Source organism: Rhinolophus sinicus, chromosome 15 (genome assembly GCF_057876585.1).
Source record: "Rhinolophus sinicus isolate RSI-liver-muscle chromosome 15, RSI-T2T, whole genome shotgun sequence".
NCBI lineage: Eukaryota > Metazoa > Chordata > Mammalia > Chiroptera > Rhinolophidae > Rhinolophus > Rhinolophus sinicus.
Genome location: NC_142515.1, coordinates 40,587,968 through 40,602,253, shown reverse-complemented (window position 1 = coordinate 40,602,253; position 14,286 = coordinate 40,587,968). Strand labels below are relative to the sequence as shown.

General features: G+C 37.3%; 1 protein-coding gene across 33 annotated transcripts in view; it reads left to right on the top strand.

Annotated features, from left to right (window-relative positions):
* ANK3 (ankyrin 3) overlaps positions 1-14,286 on the top strand; it is a 593,532-nt gene that overhangs the window by 304,895 nt on the left and 274,351 nt on the right. The window contains exon 1 of one of the 33 annotated variants that reach the window (XM_088792008.1): positions 4,719-4,742. The exons of the other annotated variants lie outside the window; for them this stretch is intronic. Within the exon in view, the coding sequence (XP_088648134.1) occupies positions 4,734-4,742 (9 nt within the window). The 5' untranslated portion in view covers positions 4,719-4,733. Of the gene's footprint in view, positions 1-4,718; positions 4,743-14,286 lie in introns of those variants that run through there. 33 annotated transcript variants of the gene reach the window in all.

The following is a 14,286-nucleotide window of genomic DNA, read 5'->3' as shown; positions in this document are numbered from 1 at the left end:
AGCTGCTCCTCGACTTTCAGAGTGAAATCCACTTGGAAACCAGTCAGCAAAAGTTCAGGTTTAGTGACACTCCCACAAATGCTTCAGAGGCTGTCTGAGATGTATGTGTTTCCCAGGGACAATGAAAGAGAAATAAGCAAACCACAGACAGACGGGTATTCTGACAATATTGATACCTGTTGTGCCACTTTTACTCCCCGCTTGATTACTGTAGTATCCTAAGGCATTCTGGAGTTCTCTTACCTTTATCTTTCTCACCATGTAAATAATCAATGTCCGTTGTCTATCTAATGTTCAACACAGGGAGGCCAGGGTCACCCACAGAAAGCATCATTGTTATCATCTTGAAATGTTATTCCAGCATTTTACTGTACATTTGTATACTTAGGTTTGCTTTCCCTTCTCTTCTGTTCCCTTCTTTCCCCAAAATTAATGGAGTTAATAGTGTACCTCCTGTTTGGTAACCTTATTTTTTCCCACTGAACAATACAATATGAACATATGAAGGTCGGGCAGTTAAGTTTGCGAACTTTCCACCATGTGCTGACGCAGTGGAAAGTTCACAAACTTAATTGTCCAACCTTTCGTATGTCCACACCAATGAATATATTTCTGTTTTTAAAGGATCTATAGAATTCTTCATTATGGATGTACCAAAATGGATCCAACTAATATTTTATTTTGGTATTGTTAGTTCGTTTCAATTTTTGTTATAAAAATGGCACAAAAAACAGTAGGGCTTCATCTTTTTTCCTAAACCATAGTGGTGTCATTTTCTGTTCTCCTTCTTTCTCATGATTCCTTAGCATACCATTCAAGGTTTTCCTTTCACAAGCAAGTGCCAGCATTTACAACCTCATTACCCACAAATCCTCTAGCTGACCTCAGTACTAGTGAAAATAAATCTACCTTTCACCCTTCCCAGAACAGACCCCGACTCTTCCACCACTGTTCTTTGTGCTGCTCTGCCTGCAATTCCTCCTTCCCCCATTCTCCTTCCAACTTTCAGGGCTCATCTCCAATCCCACCTGAGGCCCTGGCTTACTCAGCCGAGGGCACTATCTTTCCTCTCAGCTATGACAACTGTTTACGACTATCTGTATCTCTTAGGAAACTTAAGATACTCTACATAGAATTATAGTCTTTTGTAGATGAAGACGTCCAGATGAAAAAAGTCACAAGTCTTGATTCTGAATCTTGGCAAGAGCCATAAGTTTGTTACTTGAGCTGCTTCTTTCTGGTCTGTTTTCTGTTGAGGACCCTACCACTGTGGTATGGAGAATCCTCTGCAGCCTTCATTCATTCATCTGAGGTTTTTTTTAGGACTGTGAGTCTAAGCTGGCGAGAGAAGAGGCTGTGTTATACTCACCTGGGGATAGTGTGACCAGTCACCCTGCTTTGCCCAGGACTGAGGCATTTCCTAGGTTGCAGGACTTTTTTCCTAGGTTGCAGGACTAACTTTGGGGCACCCTGCCTCTCTCCTCAAGAGCACATTTGAAATGGTAGAATATATCTGCAGGGCAGGCGGTGGGTGTGTGTGGGTGTGCAAATTATAGAGCAAATGAGAGGTCCTCTGTGCTACCTGTCTCTCAAACTCTCTCAGCCTTGCTTCCTTTGAGAATCTTGCCTGCCATTTATGATTAGGACCTCACTCTGTGTCCTCTTGGAATCCATTTTCCATTTATTAATTTCCAATGTCATCAGTGGGCATTATTTCTTCCTAGATGTTCTGTCATCTCTTGATCATTTAAGCAGAGTGGACCCTTCCATGGGCCATGCCATAGCACATATAGGAGAATACATAAAATTTAGCTTTGGGCAACAAGTCCTGCTTTTATTAATCAGGATCTCATCTAGGATCTAGTCACTTAGCTTTGTTTGTATCTCTCTGGCCCTTTAATTCCCTACATCATGTGTTTTACGCACCTTTTTGTTTTGATTATTTTCAAATTGCCTTCTTGTTTTGATTTTTCTCAACTTTAACTTGCCAAAGCTGTCTTCTCCTTCCACCTACCCGACCTGAGCCAAGGGAAGGACACTTCCATCTCCCACCAGTCTCACCCCTCGAAAGGCCCCCTGGCCCAGTTGCCACCTGCCACCAGGCAATAGGGAATTGCACACAAATAGACATAAAGAACTTTGCTACTTCCCAATTTAATTGTAGTTTAGTTTCTCATGTCCTTGTCAGAGGGAATCCACCATTGTTTTATTCGGAAATGTTTTTATGGGGGCCACTACAAGCTACATCACTATACGTGCAAGACAATCACATTTTACTCAAATTTACGTGATTGAGACAAAAAACATGATTTCAAATTGTTTTACGATGAATACTGGGTGAAAAAAAAATCTGTTTATCCTGCCTCCAAGTTCATATTAACCTCTCAAATCATATTTAATATATTAGTAATGATTTTTATGGACTACAGATTAAAGTAAATGATTCAGTCATGTATTAGAGTAAGTAAATGAATGATTTAACTTCACAGAAAAGAGCTATTGTAGAAATCTGAATTTGAACCTATAGGGCTAATATAAAAGACAGATACATCAGTTTTGAAGGGCAAAGTTGTATGGAAAATTCCCAAAGAGCGTTAAGAATCATGGCATCTTAGAGGTGGAAGGGATATTTGAGGTCACTGAGCTGGGCCCTCTGCAGAGCCCGCCTCTCCTTGACAAGAGCTCTATGAATTGCTTGTCATTCTTTGCTTATGAATTTCCTGTGCCTGGAAATGTCCCACCTCTAAACATAACCCACCTCATTTCTGGACAGTTCTAATTGTTAGAACATACTTCTTATTTTGAGACTAAATCTAGCACCCTGTTATGTCCACCCATATGCCAGCTATTTATATAGATGAAAGTAGTGCTGTGCTGCTGCTTCATCTTCTCTCCAAGATAAATGCTCCCTGTTCCTTCGCCAGTTCCCGTAAGACATAATAGCCAAGGCCCCTAATTTTCCCCCTTAGCCATCAAGGGACACTCCAAATTGACGTAGTGTTTTGTGCGTAAATTGTCTAACTCATAATATATTGATACAGCACAGCCTCAGCTGTTGCCACAATTGGTAATAGGGATCAAGGTCACGGTCATTTTACAGAGAAGACAGTGAGAGCCCTGTTCAGTCCCTTTACACGGGAACTTTGTTTCTGTTTACAGGTGGATTTTATCCTTCCTTTTTTAACTTTTAGTTTTGTCTCGTGGTTGGCATTGAAATACATACATCTCACTAATTGGTGAATACACTGAAACATTTATAAACAGCAGCTAAGTATAGATTTGTAAAGATGTAAAAGCATAGTCCCCCCTAGTACTTTATCTTCTGTGTTTTCCATTGTAATATCTCCTACTACTTGATCCCCTTGTACTTAGAAATTATTTTCTAAGTAATTATTAAATACCAACCGTATGCCCTGCATTCTTCTTTGTCTCTTTTTCTACATGGCTTCTGCCCTTCCGCTTTTGTTTCTACTTTCATGTCTTCTTCACCATAAAAGTATTCGCAGAAATTCACTGCAGCAGATGGAACTACTTCAATAGCAGTAACATACCAGAGAGTAACACATTATATAATATGTTAAACGTTATCAAAGGTTGATGTTTCATGTATATCAGATTAACCAATAGGTAAACAGTTGGCTTTGGAGAAATGAACTTTTATGGACTGAATTCTTAGAAGCTAAAGCATGTGGGATTATTTTGACAAGAAAATTAGCCAACAATAAGAACATAAAAAGAACAAAATGCTGAAATATTTATTGTAGTGCAGTGAAAAGGAAACATATTATTTTGATTCAACAGCATTTCAGTTCAAATATTTATATGCCTTGTGGATACAAGGAGAAATAAAACATGCTTCTAGTCCTTTGGGAAATAGTAGTTTAGTAAGGAAGACAGACAAGTTTAAAAGAACTGAAATATAGTCGTATGCAGTAAGCCCTAACTTAACATCACAGGTTCTTGGAAACGGCAACTTTAAGTGGAACGACATATAACAAAACCAATTTTACCATAGGCTAAATGAAATAAATAAGAGTTGAGTTCCTACAGCACATTTTTGGTCACAAAAACATTGCCAAACTTCTAAATAAAGACTTAAAACATTTCTGATAGTAAACATTGAAATGAGTGTGAGCTCTATGTACATTGAAGAAAGATGACTAAAAATAAGATCACTCTTATCCAACCCGCTGATTCCAGTTCAGGGTCACAGTGGCTGGAGCTTGTCCCAGCAAATCAGGGTACAAGGCAGGACCCACCTGGACAGGACACCCTTACATGGCAGGGCCACTCACACCCACTCACATTCACTCAGACTGGGACAGTGTCGACACACCAATCTACCTCACACGCACAGCTTTGGGACGTGGGAGGAAACAGTGGTATCCGGAGAATACCACACAGACATGGGAGGAGGTGCCAACTCCACAGGCACAGTGAGCCCTGCCCGAATTGATTTTTCTCTCAGTGATGGTTGAACAAAACAGTGTTATTGGAGGGCTACTGTAGTTCATATAGAAAATGCATATAGTGAAATGGAGGCCATACGAAGGGGCACGTCTACCAGGGTAGAGGGTAGAGTGACGTGGACACTGAAGCTGGCCCTGAAGACTGAGAATGTGAGCAGATGGTGTAGAGAACACACAAACAAGTTCAGTAGTGGGATTCATTGGACATGATGGCTTACTGTGGGGTGGAGGAGAAAGGAAGGAGCCAAGAAGGATGTGTCAGAAATGTCAAATGTGAGTATCTCAGAGGCTAGTTATACCTTGTGTTATGAAAGGAATGCAGAGGGATAAGCTGACATTTGTGGTAGATGTGCCTCCTCCATTCCTCCTGCTTTCCCTTATTCCTGTCAACTGTTAATAATATTTTTGCAAAGTAAAAAATGTTACTTTATGTTGACTTTTAACTTGGGCTTTTAGTACTACCCCAAAAATGCCAAAGCTCTGTACTTGGCACATCCAAGAGAACAGAAATCCACTGAGCTGAAAAATTAGAAACCTGGAGAATCATAACTGAATTATTCTGAGAAGTGTTGAAGCCATTGCTTTTTGTCTAAGCTGTCATTCATAGGGCATGATGAATTTAGAAGTGCTAGTTAAAAGGCATCTCATATATTAGACTCCGTTAAATGGGATCTAATATATGGTGATGGAAAGAGAACTGACTCTGGGTGGTGAACACACAATGTGAGATATAGGTAATGTATGACAGAATTGTACACCTGAAATCTATGTAACTTTACTAAAAATAATCTTTAATTAAAAAAAAAGACGTCTCAGATTTAGATGGTGACAATCTTCATAAGAACTGTGATGTCATATTTATGCTGTTCCATATACTATAAGTAGTTGTTATGTTCACAATGAATCCTTTTAAACTGGCATGTTTTAATGCATTCTTCTGTTTTGCAAGCAATATACTGATTTTTAAAAGAGAAAAGTAGAAAAATAGAAGAAAATCATCCTCAGTAAGCTGCATGATCATTTAATACAATCCATTTATTTCACATAACATCTTTAAAATTTTAATTTTTAGAAGTTTTGAGAAATTAAAAAGGAAATATCTTGAAAAATAATAAAAGTTTTTATTTACAAATACGCTCTTTAACAAAAACGGACATGATTATGCTTGAGATGTAAAAATGCCCTGAAAATTTGTCAAACTGATTGTAAGAACAACATGCATTAGATTTAACTTTTCTGAAATGTGCTTTTATTGAAAGAATACTTCAGTTTGAAGCTGCATTGTAAAGACTTTTACAAAAATATTGATATACTCAGCAAACCTTTTATTAAACAAGTCTGGAAAAGAGTACATAATGTTTTGATGAAAAATGTTGCTTTAATATTAAAGCCTGAATTACCAGTAAGGAATGTCATTATCCTAAAATAATAAGATTCTTTTTTTTTTTATAATTCTTCTTGTGTTTGTGTTCATGTGTGTTTGTATATCTGTCTGTGTTTTTAATTTCAGTAGCCTAACAGCTTCATATCAGTATTTGCAGTTATTAGTTCTAGCAGAAATAAACAGACGTCTAATCTAATAAAAGAGTTTTGTTTAGTTGAAAGTCAAAGTAGACAAAATGAGAGAAAACAGCACACAGTTTGTTGTTTTTTAAAAAAAATGAAACAGGTGTGTACTGCTCGTTGTAGTAGATACGTAGTTATGTTAAACCGGAAGTTCCTGGATAGATATAAAATACATGATGGCACTTGACGATATAAAGGAATCCTTTTATATTAGGATGATTGTGTCTCGATGTGTGTGTCTTTGAGGTCTGTTATCCAAGTATCATAAACAGAGACACACATGTATTCTATGGGTAGAGGCCTTCCTGAACTCAGTCTTTTGTTCTGTAGACCACAGCTGGGACATTCACTTCAGATATGTCTGGGAAGTCCCTTGTGTCACCGTGGGGAGTGTGGCAGGAATGCCTAGCCCAGAATTTTAGCTTGAACTTGCAATTTAATGCAGAGCTTTTAATTGCATCCACAGCAATATTTACCGTCATCTCATAACAATAAACTTTTTATGGTAATATCTTAGGAAAGTGTGGCACTGAAGCAGAGATGGATGGCACCAGGAATCCCTCGGCTTTCATGTAAACGTTCAACAAAAGGCATTCTTTTGTTTATTGCGTTGCAGGTACATGTCCAAAAAATTCTGAATGGAACTCGGTGCTTAGAATCTTATTTTTTAATGTTTCGAGGAAGATTTTTTTTAATATAGTTATCATTTACTTGAGTGAAATGCAGTGATTCTAAATGCATACTAATTCAGTTTTGACAAAGGCATTGTTGTTTAATCCATTTCCCCAATGAGATGCATTACGTTTCATTGCCTCTGGAAGTTTCTATGTGCCATTTCCAGTCAGTATTCCTCCTCCCCTGGAAGCAGCCAATTCTAGGAATTCCAGCACCATTGTTGAAACCTTCATGTTAGTTCTTGGAGTCTTCTATGTCAAAGAAGGATCTTTAAAACTAGGTGTTTTTTTAAGTAGTATTTTCCCCCTTCGGGAACTATTACAAAATACACGCATAGGCCAAGAATGGGAATCTAAAATGTGGCCATATGGAATTTCAGGGTATCGCTTCTAAAACACCTTGGAGCACCCTAAATGTCAAATTGTTAGTGAAAAAGGAGTGGGTCCGTTTCCAGCCTGTCACCTAGATTTCAAGTAATTTTATTTCTTGTTGTATTTTAAATTGGCTCTATTTTAATTTTCACTTCAGTAAAAAATTGCTAGCGACACTTTGTGATTATACTTTAACTTTTGTGGTGTGCCTGCCCATTGTGTACAGTGGAATAAATGATCGACTATTGGAAATTTAGTAAGAATGATCAGTAAATGTCATAGATGAAGCTGAAAAGTTCAGTATACCCCTTTCCCCCACGCTCTGCATGTAGAGAATTGTCTTTACTTTGGTACCTGTCAGCCTCTGGGAGGTGATAAGAGAATAAGTCAAACTTTCTGCATCTATTTCTTCTCCGCAACTGTGTACCATTGCCTCAAAGGTGAGGCTCTATCATTTGGTTCTCATAGTAACCAGACAAAGAGTACTTCTATTCTGAGAGAGAGAGAGAGAGAGAGAGAGAGAGAGAGAGAGAGAGAGAGAGAGAGAGAGATGCATTCCATATTGTCCCTAGAGATTTTTTCTTCCCTCCTTGTAGCGAATGTGCTCTTCTTGATAAAAAATTTCAGAGGCAGGGTTGGAATAAACTGAACAATGCAGAGAGATAAAAGATTCCAGGATAGAGAGCTGCTTTTATTTCAGCACTGCAACACATGGAGCATAGAATGAAATTGTGCTGCTGTTGTAATTTATTCTCTTTATTAAAATAGACAAGCATTAGACAAACCATAAAATTTCCATCTGTATTCACAGCAGGCTCCTACCATCCGAAATACAGATTCCACCCCCACCCCCGGCCAATCTCTCTAAAACACCCAGGATGGAAATATCGTAATGTTAGAGACCGACAGAATGATCATTTAATTTCTAAGAGCAATGGATCTCCACATCTGTTCTTTGGTTTGCTGCATCCGTTTTAAAAAAGGGAAAGCTCGCCTTCTGTACTTAAATGTCACCGAGGACACGGGTGTTGGGTTGGAAAGAATCTGCAGTGCAGCAAAGGGAAATGGATGGTAATTGTGCTGCAGTTCTGCTCTCATCACCCCACCAGCCTAATCACCTTGAGAAGGGAAAATAAAGGCATTTTTACAGCTTGCGGATGACCAGTCCAGAAGCGAGGCACCCATTGTTGTTTTAGCGCATATTTCTCTATTGCCTGGAGGACGGAGGCTTTTAATGATGGGAAATTGTCATTCCAAGCCACGTAAAGGTGAAGCCCTCCTTCTCAGGCTAGAGGAAGAATTCATTTTTTTCTCTCCCTGATTTCACAGCTAAACACTTTCTTGACATGTTAGGCATAGAAAACAGAGTCCTAAAAAGATGGTTAAAAAGGTCATCGTCAATTCTAATCTGTTTGGCTAACTGTTCCCCCACTTGAAGAATATTCTGTTTGCATTTTTTATAAAGGCAGTCTGCTGAAAAATTTAAACTCTTTTAGCAGCAAATCTCTGTCAGGTGTCATGCCAATCTCCCCTTGGTAGGAAGGGTTACATAAGGCGGTATATGCCAGCTATGTAAATAATAGACCTCTATTGTGAATCAAGGGCTCTAATGCTTGCTTGTCTCTCCCTGAAGACTTCATGTTTATGATAGTTCTGCCTCAGTTAAGTGTAAGAGCAAATTTTAATAATGTTACTCTGTTGGAACAACATCGGTAGAGGTGGGTGAGAGTAAAATTCAATGTCCATACAGTGGTCTAATAATGTAAATTTAGTAAGAATAAAAATGACATTGGAGCAGGTTTGTCCTTTGGGTGAAGTGATAGGATCCTACAGTGCTTTGAGAGGGACATCTAAGGACACTGAGAGGGAAACTGAAAAAATCCAAGTTTTGAGTCTGAAAGGATGTGTATTGATTTGTTATTTACAAGCGACTTCCACATACATTATCACATTTGATCCTTGTGACTCTGTGAAAAGGATATTCTCATTTTCAACAAATTCAACTACTTGTTCAAGGTCAGCCAGCTACCAGGTTACTCTGAATCCTGAGTGATCCCCTCCTTCAACATGTTACCATAGAATGTTCTCACGTGAACATGGCCATCCTGGGGACAGGCAAACTGGCATCCTCAGTTTCAGTATGTCTCTAGAGAAGGGTTTCTCTTGAGACAAAGAAGTGGTATTGGGGCCCAAATTAAAAATATCATTGGCGTGTGTGTGTGTGTGTGTGTGTGTGTGTGTCGTATATGGGACTAAGACTGGAGAATAAAGGAAATTTTCCTGATTGGATGGTAAAGCATACTGCAGAGTTGCTTTCTGTTCCGCTTGAACCAGTTCGGCGACACGTTGACCTCATTACGCCCTCTACAGCACTGAGTGTTAACTTTTTCTTTGCCAACTTCATAGATGAACAATGTGCATGTCATTGTTTCAATTTGCAATACTTTACTTAGTACAGATGAGTATTATATGTTTACTAGCCATGTGCATTCTTCGTTTATGGATTGCCTACTTACATAACTCACACCTCCTGCAGTTGTCTTTTTAAAAAAATTTTCATAATTATTTTCTTTCAGTTCAAAAGTAACTGGAAGGCCAGTTCACGTGGTTCTAATATCACTGTAACATGCCTTAAACATGTAGAGATTGAGTTGATACCAACATAAAACATTAAAGCTGAGCTGTTTTTAAATAGCCTATTCTCTAATCAGTGAACTAGAATTAGAGAAACATAGAAGGTAATGCTTTTTAATATTTCAAGTAGGATGAACAAGATCACATTAGGACCACAACATAACATGCTATGGATAACAGTTTTCAGAATTTGTTTAAGCCAAGTTAATCTATTTTGTTGTTTCCATATGTATGTGTGTGTGTGTGTATATATATATATATATATGAAAACCAAGATGAGAGCTCTTAAGTATGCACCCGGAGTACAGTTACAGTAGCTATTCATTTTCTCTCTGGCACCAAGCATCTGAAGAATCTCAAAAGTGCTGTCTTATTCTGCCAGAATAACAGCTTCAGTCATGTAACAATTTCAGGCAATGACCACAGTAAAAACAGTGAAGCAAGGTCTAACCCTGTGTAAATAGTATCCCAGAGGCCTGGAGGAGATGCTAAATGTGTTTCCTCTCCTGGTCAGTTCATTAGCACTAAGGCATAAAGGGAGGGGGAAAAAGTTGTTATTTGAAAAAGAATTTCCAAGTATCGTGATTTAAGACTTTGGTCCTGAGAAATATAGATTTTGTCCTTGGCAGGAGAGGAAGAACTAAGGTTTGGTGTAACTTACAAAGATGAAATATGAATGAGGCTGTTCCAGCAACTGTATATGGTAATTAGTAATGGTATCATCAGTTGTTATCACCATCACTACCACTGACCCAATTATACTTTAGCGTGGTGTTCAGCTCTGCAGTAGATTTCCGCATGTTTTCTGTGTGTTCATCTCTCCTCCGTTGCTTACTGTGTGGCCTTGGGTTTCTTAACTAACCTCAGGAAGTGTTTTGGCTCATCTATAAGACAAAGACAGCAATAATCCCAGTCTCAAGGTGATTGTTGGAAAAATTTCCTGAAATGGTCAACATCAACATAAAGTGTTTTGGAAGTGCTAAATAAATCTCTAATGCTTTATTACTGTCCCATTAAAGAATATACTTCAGATTAAACCTTGGTTTAGAGTTTCATGGATAAGAAGGTATTTCTTAAATATTAGTCAACCAAGAGAGAAATGCTCCTAACAAGTGGTAATTGCTTCTAAACTCATTCAAAATAATACAATTCGATCTTCCCTTCTAAAAACAGATTGCCCTTAGTTATTTTAGATAGTCATTCTTCAACAAACATCATTGTTCAATGAAAATGGTAATAATAGATACTATCAGATTTTGAGTAATAGAATCTAGAATGGAATTTGTAAGTGATCTTCAAAATGTGTAGGTCCATAACCTATTTCATAAGAATGTTTCCTCTGTTGTTCTTTATTTCTTGAATAACATTTGGCAACTTTATGTGTATTTTATATTGAGTGAGATATCTATGACTTGAAAAAGCTAAGTCCTTTATAAAAAACATGTTGCTCTTCTAGGAAGTTTCCTATTTTCTCTCTTTTCCTTCTGTTCTTTTTTTTTTCAACATGTGTTTTGTTTTATATTTTTTATGTTTATTAAAGTTATTAAAATTATACAGGTTTCAAGTGTACCTTCCTATAATACATCATCTATATATCACATTGTGTGTTCACCACCCAGAGTCAGTTCTCCTTCCATCACTATATATTTGACCCCCTCTCCTCTCTTCTACCAATCCCCCTCCCCGCTAACCCTCTGGTAACCACTGAACTGTTCTCTGTGTCTATGATTATTTGTTTCTTTGTTTGTCTTATTCATTTGTTCCTTTCAGTTTTGTATCCCACATACGAGTGAAGTCATATGGTTCTCGACTTTTTCTTTCTGATTTATTTTGCTTAGCATGGTAATCTCAAGGTCCATCCATGTTGTCACAAATGGTAGTATTTCATCTGATGGCCAAGTAATATTCCATTATGTATGTGTGTGTGTGTGTGTGTGTGTGTGTGTAGCACAGCTTCTTTTTCCAGTCATCTATTGAAGGAAACTTTGGTTGTTTCCATGTCTTGGCCACCGTGAGTAATGCTGCAATAAACATAGGTGTACATATATCTTTATAGATACATGTTTTCAGATTTTTGAGGTTAGATACCCAGAAGAGGAATTGCTGGGTCATATGGTAATTCTGTCCTTAATTTTTCGAGGAACCTCTATGCTGTTTTCCATAGTGGCTATACCAATTTATTATACATTCCCACCAGCAGTGGATGAGGGTTCTTTTTTCTCCACAGCCTCTCAAATACTTGTTACTATTTGTGTTGTTGATGATAGCCATTCTAACAGGTTTGAGGAGGTATCTCATTGTGATTTTGATTTGTACTTCCCTAATAGCTAGTGAAGTTGAGCATTTTTTTTGTGTATCTATTGGCCGTCTATATGTCTTCTTGGGAAAAGCATCTGTAGAGGTTCTCTGTCCATTTTAAACTTGATTGTTTGTTTTGTTGTTGAGTTGTATGAGTTCTTCATATATATTTTGGATATTAGCCCCTTATCGGAGGCGAGGTGTTGTTTGCCAATATGTCCCCCACTCGGTTGGTTGTCTCTTGGTTTTGTTGATGGTTTCTTCCACTGTGCAGGAGCTTTTTAGTTTGATATGGTTCCATTCATTTATTTTTGCTTTTACCCTTGCCTTTGAGGTCAAATTCATGAAATCCTCTCTGAACTCAATGTCTATAAGTTTAGTACTTCTGCTCTTTTCTATGCAATTTGTTGTTTCAAATCTTATGTTTACATCTTTAATCATTTTGAGTTAATTTTGGTATATGGGGACAAATAGCAATCTAGTTTCATTCTCTTGCACATGGCTTTCCAATTCTCCCAGCACCATTTATTGAAGAGGCTTTCTTTTCTCCATTGTATGTTTTTGGCTCCTTTGTCAAAAGTTATCTGCCCATGTATATGTGTGTTCATTTCTGGGTTCTCAGTTCTATTCCATTGGTCTGTGTGTCTGTTTTTCTGCCAGTACCATGCTGTTTTGATTATTATAGCTTTATAGTATAAACTGAAGTTAAGGAGTGTGATACCTCCAGTCCTGTTCTTTATTCTTAGGATTGCTTCAGCTATACGGGGTCTTTTGTGATTCCATAAAAATCTGATGATTTTTTCTTCTATTTCTTTAAAATATGCCATTGGGATTTTGATGGGGATTGCATTAAATCTGCATGTTGCTTTGGGTAATATGACCATTTTAACTATGTTGATTCTTCCAATCCATGAACATGGAATATTTTTCCATTTCTTTGTGTCTTCTTCAATTTCTTTTAATAACATATTATAGTTATCAGTGTATAGGTTTTTCACATCATTTGTTAAGTATATTACTAGCTCTTTTTTAAATCTCAACAAGTATTTTAGCACCTATTATTTGGCAGACACTGTGGAAGATACTGGGAAACAGTGGTAAATAACAATCAATGTCTCACCCTCTTAGATTTTACAGTCTATGTTTTTCATACCTGGAAATTTATCACACATCTTCTATTTCACACTTTAATGTGTGGTGATTTTTGGTTATTTCCTTCAGAGAAATAGATCCATAAAATAGTACCTATTAGTATATTGTCCCTCACCCTGTGAGAATATATAAAATGTCTCCATATTTGTTTCATTGTTTTTGTTGTTGTTATTATTTTCTTCAAAACACAGTTCCTCCCCATTTATTTATAATTTTATAAATTACCCATATTAAAATGAGTACCTTATTTTCTCATTACCTTGGGAAACTGTTACTAGGCTATTTGATTTGTTATGACAACTGTCTGCATATTCATTGTCTTATTTTACCAACAAATTATGTACATTTGTAACATTAGTTTTTCTTAGTGGACATCTCTTTACATCATTTCTAGGTCACTTGAGCATCCTTGAATAGTATAACCTTTAGATTGTTCAGTTGGCCAAGATACATGATAGTCCAGATGCTGTAGTTTTCCTTTCCCTTAAAATAAAATGTGTGTGTGTGTGTGTGTGTGTGTGTGTGTGTGTGTGTATATATATATATATATATATATATATATATTTGTTTTAATTCCAGTGGGCTGATAGCACTTTGGCTGTTGGCTTTTTTTAAAATGGCATTTTCATATAAACTTTTAAAGTTTCTGCAAGAAGACAGGATACAGAAAGGACAGTATACTCATGCATTCCCTTTGCCTGGTTGTACTGCCTTTTCATTTTTCATACCTACATTATATTTACTCTTTGGTTCTATGATTCATGTTAGAGTTTGTTTTGGGTACTTTTGAAGTTGGTGTGTCTTTAGGATGCCATTGTTTTCAAATTCATTATCAGACAATGTCAACAATTTTTTCTAATAAAATGCATACTCATATGCCCTTTTAGGCCTTGACACTTGGTAGAAAAGTTGCCCTGTCTACTTAACTGTGCCTCCTGAACTTGAAAGGGCCATATGTTGAGAGCATAAGAGAGCTGTTTCAGTTGTACAATTTTAAGCCTAAAGCAGTCATCCCTATTTTGTCCTGTTTTATACCTTATTCACCAGTAATTTTCTTGCCTCTATCCAAAGACTATCTTGGTTGGAGGAGTGATGTGTTAGTTTAGAATGCCTTCAGCCAA